The 12,577-nt window shown below is 40.1% G+C and overlaps 1 protein-coding gene across 4 annotated transcripts in view; it reads right to left on the reverse strand.

Annotated features, from left to right (window-relative positions):
- LYST (lysosomal trafficking regulator) overlaps positions 1-12,577 on the reverse strand; it is a 169,026-nt gene that overhangs the window by 100,337 nt on the left and 56,112 nt on the right. For all 4 annotated transcript variants that reach the window (XM_037895287.2, XM_037895289.2, XM_037895288.2 and 1 more), the window contains exons 5-9: positions 8,600-10,694; positions 5,292-6,324; positions 4,468-4,629; positions 2,666-2,819; positions 603-829 (exon numbers count right to left, since the gene is read on the reverse strand). In XM_037895287.2, coding sequence (XP_037751215.1) covers positions 603-829; positions 2,666-2,819; positions 4,468-4,629; positions 5,292-6,324; positions 8,600-10,694 — 3,671 coding nt within the window. The remainder of the gene's footprint in view (positions 1-602; positions 830-2,665; positions 2,820-4,467; positions 4,630-5,291; positions 6,325-8,599; positions 10,695-12,577) is intronic.

The raw sequence follows: 12,577 nt of genomic DNA on the forward strand, positions 1-12,577 counted from the left end.
TGTTTGGCCTTATGCTAGAGAGATAAGATGAGTGAGGTAATATCTTTTATTGGACTCACTTCTGTTGATGAGAAAAATAAACTTTCAAGTGACACACACCTGAAGAAGAGCTCTCTCAAACACTCATCTCTTTCACCAAAAGAAACTGATCCAATTAAAAAAAAATAATAATAAAAAGTATTACCTCACCCATCCTGTCACTCTAATATCCTGGGTCCAACATGATGCCAACACTGGCCTGATGCTGTAACATTTTTTAAAATATGCTGATCAGCTGCAAAACACTATCCACAGCGACTATAAACAGTCATAGGCATAACAAGGCTTTGCAAACCTGAACTCAAAATCCAGACAAGTAAAACAACTTTCAGTGCATCGTTTAAAATATACCATCTGGTAACGTAACTCTACATGTCACTAATTTGTAACTTCAGTCACATAAAAACATTTCAGTTTGTATTAAATATTCCAATATAAAAAAATTGATAGGATGCAAGAGTATATACTTGAATATTTTCATGGTTCTCTTGCACAATATTTTCATCAGTTTCCTATTAATATACTATACAAGTTCTGTTTTGTTAATCACATTCATCTTCTACCTGTTGCATAAGGAAAGTGGCATTTTTCTCCTTCTGCCTGATGACTTTCAAGAAGCTCTGGAAAACATGGGCAAGTACATCTAGACTTGGGTTGCCAGCTGAGAGCAAGTTTAATTCTAGCATACAGATTTCAGGGTATATTAATTCTCCTTGACTGATGTTTTCAATTAGGTCACTGGAATAACTTGAAGGGACCATGCATCCCGCTTCTCTTTTAGTGTCTGTTCCTGAAACAAAAACATGCATTTTGTTGATTGAGGGTTTTTGTTTAGCTATTATTTGGTTTGGTTTTAAGATTACTACTACTACTACTACTACAAGCAAAGAAACTTGCCACACAAACAATTGCAAGTGGTAGATTTATTAGACATCTTGTTCAAGTATTTCAGGTAAGCCATAAAAATTCTAGAATTCCCCTCTTACTCAGACAGATTTAAAGTACACTATACAGTTAGTCTTATAATATGTCTAATATAAGATTGCCAGGTGTCTAGTTTTCAACTGGAATGCCCAGTCAAAAAGGGACCCTGGCGGCTCCAGTCAGCACTGCCAAGAGGGCCGTTAGAAGTCCAGTCGGCAGTGCTGCGGGTCTAAAGCAGGCTAGTCCCTACCTGTCCTGGCACCATGCTGTGCCCCAGAAGCGGCCAACAGGTCCAGCTCCTAGGTGGGGGGAGGGGGACCTCACACAGGGCTCTGTGCGCTGCCCAAGCCCCAAGCACCAGCTCCACACTCCCATTGGCCTCCTGGCCCCCCCCCGAAACCGGATCTGCTGGCTGCTTCTGGAGTGCAGCATGGAGCCAGGACAGACAGGAAGCCTGCTTCAGCTCTGTTGTGCTGCTGACCGGGAGCCGCCCAAGGAAGCCCGCGCCCCAACCTGGAGCCCTAAACCCCTGCCCCAGCCCTGAGCGTCCCCCCCCAAACCCAGAGCTCACTCTTGCACCCCAAAGCCCTCATCCCCGGCACCAGAGCCTGCACCCCCAGCCCAGAACCCACAACTCCTCCTACACCCCAACCCCCTGCCTCAACCCGCAGCCCCCTCCCGCACTGAATCCTTTGGCCCCACCCCCCAGCCTGAAGACCACTTCCTGCACCCCCAGCCCAGAGCCCATACTGCCTCCCAAACCCCAACTCCCTGCCCCAGCCCAGAGATCTCTCCTGGACCCTGAACCCTCATTTCTGGTCCCACCTGCACCCCCGGTTAGAACTCTTGCCCCCTACTGAACCCCAACCCCCCCCCCCAACCCAGTGAAAGTGAATCTGGGTGGTAGAGCGCGAGCCACCAAAGGAGGGGGGAATGTAGTGAGCGGGGGCGGGGCCTCAGGGAACGTGTGGGGCTAGGGTGTTCGGTTTTGTGTGATTAGAAAGTTGGCAACCCTAGTCTAATATCTATGCTACACAGATTTACAATATAGACAGAACAACTGACAGACACACCTAACTGAAATTACAACTCCAACTCAATTATAATTAAATGCATACTTTAGATCAAATTGTTATACAAAAGCAAATACTTACAATGTATGCTTAATTTGAAAAATCAGTTTTGTAACAAAAAGAACAATGGATGTGCATGTTATTAGAAAAATTAGTATATATATATATACACACACACACACACACACACAGATTAAGATCAGACTAGGAAATATTTTACAAGGAAGATAACATTGTAAAAAAATTGAGCATGGAGTTATAAAAAACACTACTTACTTAGGATCCTATCTGGAGAAGAAACTGCTTTTAGACCACAATCAATAACACACTTCAGTGAGAACGACAACAGTACTTCAGAGCAATCTGACAGAAGCCAAAACTCAGTGCGTAAAACATTTCCCAATAACATTTAGGTAAAATAGGTGTGAACCGTTACCCTCCCCTGCAATAAAGCTGTTTCATACTGCAAAAATAACCTAAACTGAAAATCTGTTATGGCCTGTGCAATCTATTCCACTTTTGCATGTTGGGAAAAAGTCCAGTACTTCACATAAATCACATGATAAAAGCTAGTCTATAAAACAGTTAAAGATGATTTTGCCTGATGTTTGTGCAAAGTTTGCATTTACCTTCATCCTTGCTTTCACTATCAGGGTTACTTTCACTATCTGCTTCATAGCCTTCCTCTTCAGCAAAGAGTTTAAAACTACAGCACTGCGATTCTTCAGCTTCTTCAGAAAGGTCTTCAGGTTGGGACACAGACTCCTTGTCCATGTGATGGATCTGACACACCCATATTTAAAAACAAAAACAAAACAAACTTAGAAACAGTTGCTTATAAGTTTCATTTTCATTCAAAAAACAAAATGCTGTGAGATCTTCTAGGTCAGAATTACCTTTGCTCTTGAAAGTGGAGAGAACAGCACAATCCATAAAACCTATTGGAAAATACTGCCTCTACAAACATGAGTCAAAACGTCACTTGAAAACAAAACAAAAAATCTAAAGGGGTGGAGAGTATTTTTTAAAAGCAAAAATGTAAGTTGATTTTTTTTTATGATGAGTAAAAAACCCAAAAAATGTATCTTAAAAACAAACTGGAAAAAGGATTCTGTCAAGGGACCCATGTTCTTAAACCTTTCTGGCAGCACTAACAGTTAAAACGTGGGGGAAAAAATAAAAATAAAAATCAGAAAATTTCATTTCCAATCTAACACAAACTGACTGCGACCCTGTGCAAGTAACTTGATCTCTTTTCTTCTGTAAAAGGTGGGATGATGGTTCCATACCTTGCAAAGGGTCTTGTGAGCATCAGGAGAAAAACATCAGGGTCAATCAGCCTCCCGCACTGAAGAGCTTTCTTGAAAATTCCTTTTTTTTTTTTTTTTTTTTTTGGGGGGGGGGAGGAAGACTCAGGGGGGCAATTTATCCTTCTTGTAGAGCAGGGGTGAGCATACTTTTTGGCCAGAGGGCCACATCGGGGTGTGAAACTGTATGGAGGGCTGTGCCCCCCAAACAGCCTGACCCCCACCACCTATCCGCCCCCACCCACTTCCCACCCCCTGACTGCCCCCCTCAGAACCTCCGACCCATCCAACCGCCCCCTCCCCGCTCCTTGTCCCCTGACCGCCCGCTCCCAGCACCCCCTGCCCCTAACCATGCTCCCCCCACCCTGGGACCCCACCCCCATCCAAACCCCGCTGGTCCCTGTCCCCTGACTGCCCCCCCACCCCTATCCACACCCTGACAGGCCACCCCGGGACTCCCACACCCTAATCCAACCCCCCCGTTCCCCGACCCCTGACCACCCTGCCCCAGAACCTCTGCCCCATTGAACTGCCCCCCGGAACCCCGTACCCAACCCCGCCACCACCACCCCCTTACCATGCCGCTCAGAGCAGCAGGAGCTCGCATCCCAGCTGCCTGCATGGCAGCATAGCTGTGGGGGGGAGAGGCAACTGTGGGGGAGGGGCCAGGGGCTAGCCTCCCCAGCCAGGAGCTCAAGGGCAGGGCAGGACAGTCCCACAGGCCAGATGTGGCCTACATGCCTTAGTTTGCCCACCTCTGTTGTAGAGTGAAAAGTGAACTGAAACAAGTTTCAGATCTATTCTCCCTGAATCAATACTATGATATATATAGCTTGCTTGTTTTTCCTTTTGTGCATAAAGCACTTTCATTTATGATTGACACAGCGAATAAAACAGGCATCCACTAACTTCAATGGTGTTTACATGTATCCATGAAGGAATGACTCCCTAAAAGCATTACTAATTTTAAGCAAGCCTGTGCACATGCCCTCTGATGTGACAACGTATGCTTTTTTATTTATGAGTAGCATATACAGGCCTGATCCAGCAAACCTTTACACATATGAGTAATCCTCTTAAACCAGATTACTTGTGCTTAGTGAGAGTGTTATACTGTTGCATACCTTCTCTGTTTTCTCTTCAGAATGATCCAGATCAGCAGAATAATTTCCCAGAGCAACTCGAAGCAGCGAATCTAACAGAGGTTTTGCCAAGTACGTTTCAATTGCTCTTGACTGGGCAAGCTGGTCCCGCATTTCAAGTAATATATCTTCCAGACACACACTCTACATGAGCAAAACAAAAACCATCCATTATGCTTGATGTTATTCTGTATTTGGCTAAATGAAAAAAAAAAATCTGTACTATATTCAGTCCCAGTATTTATGCAATGATTACTGTATCCTAGTTTATTTTTAGCTTCCCCTGTCCACCACCAATCTCTTATCTAAATGGATTGAATTCCACTGCCATTTACATTCTCAGCCGCATCTCAATCACTTGAAATAGTATGAAGATCTGTCTGTTACTATCTGTCATCCAGTAAATCAAAATCTTCATTCTGCTGAAATTTAGGCCACTGGTTACTTCCCAACTAACAGTACAAAGCTAATACAATCAAGTTTTTAAAACACTTATTTCTTCCATACCCTTTTTCATATCCAGCAGGCTTTGCAAATATTACTCCTCACACCATTCCCCACTTTACTGATTAGGAAAATGAGACAAAGAGGTTAAGAAAGCTGCCCAAGTCCACAAAGCAAAGCAAAAGTCAGCTTGACCTGGTGTCTAATCTGATCCCTAAACCTCAACCAAAAAAATGGTACTGTTTTAGAAGAAAATAAGGAGCACTACCCTTTGCCCACTTCTAAAATAAGTTTTCACTGAGTTACTGGAAGAAAGTATTGTATATATATCCTTAAGAACTTTATGTAAAGAATATATTTACCTGCTGAAGCAACTCCACTTCCACTTTCTGTTGGGTACTATTTGCGCTGTGTAGACAAATAGTCAGCAAAGATTCCAAGAGTTTTATACTGTGAAGTGACCACTCATTCTCTTGACTTACAAACTTCTTTCGTTCCTCAAGCTCATCAACAGTAGCAACCGAAATTTGTTCCACTTTCAAAGAATGGTCACAGGAGACACATTCAGATACCAGTTGTCCAGTAGCATCAGGATTTTCATCAAGACTATTAAGCTCCGATCGTGTCAACTGTTTGTTCACAGTCAAGTGATATGAATCTTCTTTGAAAACAGGTTCATTAGAAGGACTGCCATTTAAACATTTATTATTTTCACTTAAAGTTCTCGCCTTTTCCTCTTGCTCCTTTTCTTTATTTTTGGCAAGTTTCTGGATTATCATGAGTATTAATCTATGACAAACTTCAAAACCACCAAGCCTATGGAACTGTCTCTGGAAAACTGAACTACACAAATAGATCCAACGACATATAGACCAGATGTCTGCTGCCCTGTGGATATGTTCTGGGGAGGGTAAAGTAAGGCTCTCTAGTGAGAGACATGGTAGCTTGTGACTCAAAGGCTCACTAGCTGTGCTATCATAGCCTGATGTATCTTCAGAATCATTAGCTGAATCCCGATCACACTCTTCTTCTTTACTTACACACAAAAAAGCCACACAGAGAAATAAATTTATCAAATTGACATGAACATCTTGATTGACATACTTTTTCTTCTTTGGATAAGCTTCTCTGAGGCCTGCATAAAACTTGCTCAGGCTTTGAGGAACATCAGAAATCTGCTGGCTATGAAAGGAAGTCACTAAATCTAAAATAGGCTCTTTTTGTTCATTATCCATACCCTCTAGTTCTGGCATTGCTTGGTCTTCCTGCTGATCTCCAAGGCAGAATATCAGAGTTTCAAATACTTTCAGAGAGTGACTTCTTACAGAATCTAAGTAATTCAGTTCTGTCATTTGATTCACTCCATTACAACTTAAGAACAGATTTTGTATTATCCTATGGAAGAAAGCACACAGAAACTTCACTATTATATAGGCTGGGCATAAACAGAGCTTTTTAAGATTCTTTGTCCCAGAGACACAAACAGCACACACTTTACTAGGATTCAAGAAGGAAGTTATCTTTACAGTAAAATGTATACCCAAGTATTACATACCAGGGTTACAAATAAATTTAGATTGGGGTCAAAGTTTACCTTAACCCCAACACTTTCCCATTAGCTGCTCTATTGGGGCTTATTGGCAAGAATCTATGGAGGACATCTTTTGCACTACTCTAGAGTCCTGATTAAGGATAATTCATTCGATAGTGGGAGAGAAGCCACACAATCTTGCTTCTCAAATAGGGAATGCATAATGGCAGACTATTATAATGCACTTCATGTGGATTGGAAGAACATGCTGTTTAGAGCCACAAGAGTGTTTTAATTAACCTCTTCAGTTAAGTTTGCTCCAGAAGGTTTGGCCCTTGCCTTTATGCTATACTTGTGCCTGAGCCTCTGATGCTCTTTTTAAAAAACAAACAATCATTTAGAATTATCTAACACGTTAAATGAACAATTTTGAAATATGTCATTGTCCCTCTTACTTCTGTTACACACTGGAAAGCACAAATTCCCTCTGAATATAACAATTTTGGAACATTATGTAACCACAGTTAGCAAGGATATTTGTTTGAATATGGACACAAACAAATGTACTTTTAATTTTATCTGAAATATTTTACATGCAGGTTTTTGAGTCTGATGTTTTAAAATAATGTCATACTGTACACAAAATATTACTCATTACGCATGGAGGAAAAAACACTGTTTCATGTATTAACCCAAACTCTACTTATTTTAATTTCTAGGAGAATCTATTCACCCTCCACACAAAAAATTATTAGTTCATACAAATCCTAACCCAAAGTCTCTGTAACCCTTTTAGGTATTTACATATTTCTGTAACAGCAAACCCCTAGCTTCCTTCCCCTTCCCCCTCCCCCTCCCCCTCCCCAAACCAAGAATACTTAGTTGTAGAAGTGGGCTATAGAGTTTAAGACATTTTATAATCTTATTTATCTAAACCACTTCCAAAATACATACATCCCTACAAAGGGGAAGTGCCCAAAAATGGACGCAGCACTCCAGCTGTTCTCATTTTGACCGGCACAATCATTTGTCTTTTTGATTATAGTAATCATTTGATGAAATCTATGCCCTTTACTGCAATTGAACAATGTGTTCCAAAAGTCACACTGCTAACTTAAATACTCATGTCCTTTCCACTGCCCATTTTTTACCAAGCCATACATGGGCTGCCTTAGATAACTTAGTGACTCTAGTCTTCACTTTCCCCTCCTCAATCTTCCAATATTCACAAAGATTGTTTTCTAACAAGTTTATAAATTTCTATGCTAACCAGAATAGCTAGATTTTGTCACTATCAGTTTTCTCAAGATGTTATAAGTTTGGTTCTATTATGCATCCAGAGCAGTCTGTCTTTATAACAGTCACTTCACATGATAGATTGAAATTTTCAGGGTTGCAACTAGGCCACACAGACCACAGTCCCTTGCAGGAAGGGAAGAATACATCCTTGTTTGTGCTTTTAGCACATACCATACTTTAAGGGTAAAAAAACGCTCTCGATTTTTCTAGAATCTTCCCCTTATACTTCATGTTTTGCAAGTGCTGCGATTGTTTAACTATTTTTAAAAAAAAATAAAGTGAAGGTTTTCTATAATAAGAGATTAAAAACAAAAAAGAGTAAAGCAACAAGGAAGCAGTTCCTTGTCATTTTGGAATTATAAGAAATCCTACCTCAAGCCTCAAATATAGTTTGTTTGTTAGAATTATGGATGTACTAATAATTCTATGAATGCAGTTGCAATGGTAGAAATTAGATGTAATTCTATGCAGTCTAATTCCTTCACAAAAAAGGCACATGAACCTATTCAACATGCCCAACTAACTTTTGCTTGAGGAATAAGAAGTGCAGAATAGGTTTGTATATCGCATTCTGCATAAAGGTTTTACACATTTTAGTTTTGTAGGGTAGATACTCTCATCCCAGATCTGAGGCCTTCTGGGGTTTATGAACCTATTGAAAAAAGTTAGATAATAAAGGTCTCAATCCTAATTATTTACATGGTCCCCATCACCTTCATTTCCAAGTGTGTGCTGCTACCCAACCTCAAATTTATTACATATTAATCAGTGATTAATGTACAAACATTTCTGTAATTTACAGCTACAGTTTTCCCATTAATAAATAAAAAATTAACAAACCTGGATTTAAATAATGCAGGTAGTGTCTGTAAATAAATTTGAAGTACCTCCTGGGGCAAACATCGGCTATGACAGCTGCATACGTGATTGCATGCTGCAGTTATACCGAGCTGTTGAGAATGATGAGCTAACTCAACCCCTCTCTGGAGCACTGGGTTAAATATATAGTTGTATAACTTCCACTGAACCACCACATTGCCCTTTTGGATTAAATGGCAAATGTGGCTTGCTATCTGCACACTGCGTTGTCCGTCTTCTTCAAAAGCAAAGTCCTGGTAAGCCTCCAAAGCATCCCACTTCAACAACATGTCTTCAGATCCTCTACTAGGCAAAATCCCTTGAAACCTATAAGAGGGACATGAAAAATTTGATGCGAGACCAATATCAGTCGAGTTGCTTTGCAGGGTATCTTCTAGCTCAGCAAGCTGGTCACAGTCAATAGTACAAATATTGCAGGCTGCTTGTATAATTTTTTGAGACACTTCAGTTCCTCCCAGTTGATCCAATATAAACTTGCTAAGGATGCTCAATATGTGCTGTTGAAAGTTTTTTAACACTGGTAACTTGGAAGCTCGAAGTAATGGAGTAATCACAGACTTTGGGTCCATACAACAACATATTCCTACATTATGTACACCTGATAGAATCTGAGCACAGGTGCTGCTCAAAGAAACTTGCTGCAGCAAGTAGAAGCACTGATGAGCACAAACAGCAATGCAACAGCAGCGTTCAGGATAATGAACTTCTCCATGTACTACCTCCTCAAAGGGGTTTCTGGAAACCTGGTTTTTAAAAGCAGAAACTGGAAGCCCCGAGAGATCTCTGTGGTGATGCATGAAGTGAGAATACTCACATCGTCTATGCCTCTTTCTTGTACACATTGACTGATGAAGCTGTTCTGATTTCACTTTTTTGATAGTGCTGATTATTTTCATAATGCTGTTGATTAGGGCTTTTAGATGTTCTGAGGCTTCGGTAGTTATTTCCTCATCCCTTGCGACCAGCCATTCCATTTGAAGCACTGTCATTTCCAATAGTTTGAATCCCTGGTGTTGTATAAATTCGTGAACGAGATCTATAGCTTGACTAAAATAAAATGGATTGGAAGCTGCACTCTGAAGACAACAGATCAGAATCTGCAAAACCCCTTCTAGAAGCTCAGGTAAAAGGAGGGCTCTGTGGCGATACTTGGAAAACACAAAGTTATCTTGAACCTCCTGTAGTGTTTTCTTTTCTCTTGGAGCAAAAGGATCAGACTGCTTTTCCAAACAAGTTTTAATTTTTAAAGCTGCTCCAAGTAAGTCTGTTAGATTTTTTCTCAAGTTGTCAGGCATAGTTTCAGCATTGGTAATATCTATGGACAAAAGGTGCAGCACTGTTCTAAAGAGCATCCTTTGAACCAGAGCCACAGGTTCTTCTGTCCAGCCTGCAGAAACCACTTCACTTTCTGCTTCACTACTCACATTGCAACAGTCTCCAAATCCTGATAAGAATTCTGTTAAGGTGGGCACTACAGTGGCTGCAAGTGCAGAATTGTGATTCAAGGTAATATCAAATTTACATACTTTTTCTAACAATGACAACAAGACATGGCACAAGTCAAATGGAGAATTGTCCATGCTGCTGACAATTGCTGCCGCAGCTGACTCATTTATAACCTCAGATTTTGACTCTTGTGCTGGAACGATCTGTGTTGAATTTTCTAGACTCATGGGATCGGGATTAAAACTTCGCACTACTTCTGCCAGTGGGGAATCACCTGTTCTTGCAAGGTAGTCGTCCCTAGGTGGGTATGTTACAAAAGGCTGTAGGATTTGAGATCGTCTGTGTTTAATCATTATGGTAGTCTTGTCGTCTGAATTGCCTTCTGAATCCGAAGTGGATAACTGAGATTTTCTTGCATCCCTCACAGAATACCGATGGGTGATTTTGCGCTGACGCCTAGTTTTTCGAGATGAAGAATTTAATTTTACAGGAGTCTGAAAGGATGGATGAACTATTCCTTCTGAACTTAGTTTTTCCCGTGTAGATCTCAAATAACTTGAATGTGTCTCTTTGGGCAGGCATATGTCAACTGTGAAGGGTAGCTTAAAATCTGTTGAAAGAAAAATCAGCATATACATTACACTTCAAAGTAACATGATCAAACTTGTATTAAATACATTTGGAGCACTTTATAACTTGAACATACATATCTTCATGATACATATTTGGTTAGTGTCTCCAAAGGTTTCCCACGGGACATTCTTTGCTTTTATTCATTCTTTAAACACCTCCAGGATAATTAAACAAAAATCACCACCACAAAATGGCTATTTACAATTCAGATTCAGCAATCTGATTTTCTTATTCTCAAAACAGGGACCTACCAGTTTCAGTTTCTTCCTATTAATAATCAAAATCTGGACTTTGAAATTTCTCCATTTTTTCCCTGAACAGCAGCAGCACTTCATTTCCCTGGCCTAGATCAACACAGACTAGGTTTTTGAGACAGAAAAAATTATATTTAGCAAAATGTGGTTTAGAAACCCCTCTTACCTGTTAAAAATCCCCTACTTTAAAGAAGCAGACTGACATGCTTGGCTCTGGCTATATCAGAACAATACAACCAAAATATTAAAACTGACAAAGAGCTACTTAACAAGCTTTTACCTTTTACTGCGCTAACAAGTTGAATACGATTGCTTTTACAAGAAAGTAATTTGTTCAAATAAAAACCTAATGAAAGAATAAGCACTTAACATACACCACTATACCTAGTCACACCATTGTACAAAATTGTTTAATTGCACGACACCCATGTGAGCTATTATAAAGCTTATCCTCAAACAAAGAGGGATAAGGCACACACAAGAAAGAAATTCACCCGATGCAACACAGCAAATCAGTGGCTAAGCTGATGTGAGAACTCAGTGCTACCCGACTCCCAACCCTGTTAAGAGAATATAGTGCATGGTTCTCTTTAACAAAGATTCCAGAAAATGCTTGGTAATGGAAAAACTAAAAAAAGTGTGTATTTATAACAATGCAAAACTTGGTGAACTAAGCATCTTAATTTAAACTTCTTTCACTCCTACACAAATAATTCCTAAAAAAAATATTCTGAATAAAAAAAAACATATTACAACTGTTAAAGTTGACTTTCAAGGATCCTAATTCCAGTAGTTTTACCAATATGTGCTAAAGTTATTTTTTGATGGGGGGGAGAAGAGGGGGAAATATCTGATACCCTTAATGCACTGAATACCCCCAATAGTAAGGCCAAAAGTGACATCCAAGCGTATAATGTATATTGCTAACAAAAATTTGAGAACATCCAATGACAGCCTATTTGCTTTCTGCTTGTACCATGGATATGAAATGTAAGACTGCTCAGGGGTTTATGTAGGATTTGAGGATCATTATTAAGGGGTGAAATAGGCATTTTTAGTACCCTGTATGCCTGGACTCAAATTATATCCAATAGCTAGAAACAGACATATAGGATGTCTCTACATAAGGAACTTACATACCCATTTTTCAGCAGTGATGCAGCTGCACTGGTGCTACCCATGTATAACTACTGTAGACCAGTTGCAGAGATTTTTACCCCCTACTTCGGAGCTCTGCTGATGAGATGAGAGGGTAGCAAAAAAAGCCTGTCCCTGGGTCGATGATAGAATTTAAACCATTCATAGCATCAGTGCAGCTGCACCATTGTTTAAAACCAGGTAAGAAGTTCTTGCTGATCCTCATTCTTTATAAAAAGGCACAATTCTAGTGCTTGAGAAAGACCCTTATAATCAATTGCCAAAAAAAAAAAAAGTATACTTCATGCAGTCAGTGGGAAAGACCAACTGGAAAGAATGAAATCTTATTGAAAAAGAGAAAGGGGAAAAAAATTATACAGAAATGCAGCCCAATAGCTCCTGATGAGAGAAATGTTTCTTGAAGTTTACCACGCTAGTAATGCTAGCTAGGGATTCATCTGGGAAATGA

The sequence above is a fragment of the Chelonia mydas genome, chromosome 3 (genome assembly GCF_015237465.2).
Source record: "Chelonia mydas isolate rCheMyd1 chromosome 3, rCheMyd1.pri.v2, whole genome shotgun sequence".
NCBI lineage: Eukaryota > Metazoa > Chordata > Testudines > Cheloniidae > Chelonia > Chelonia mydas.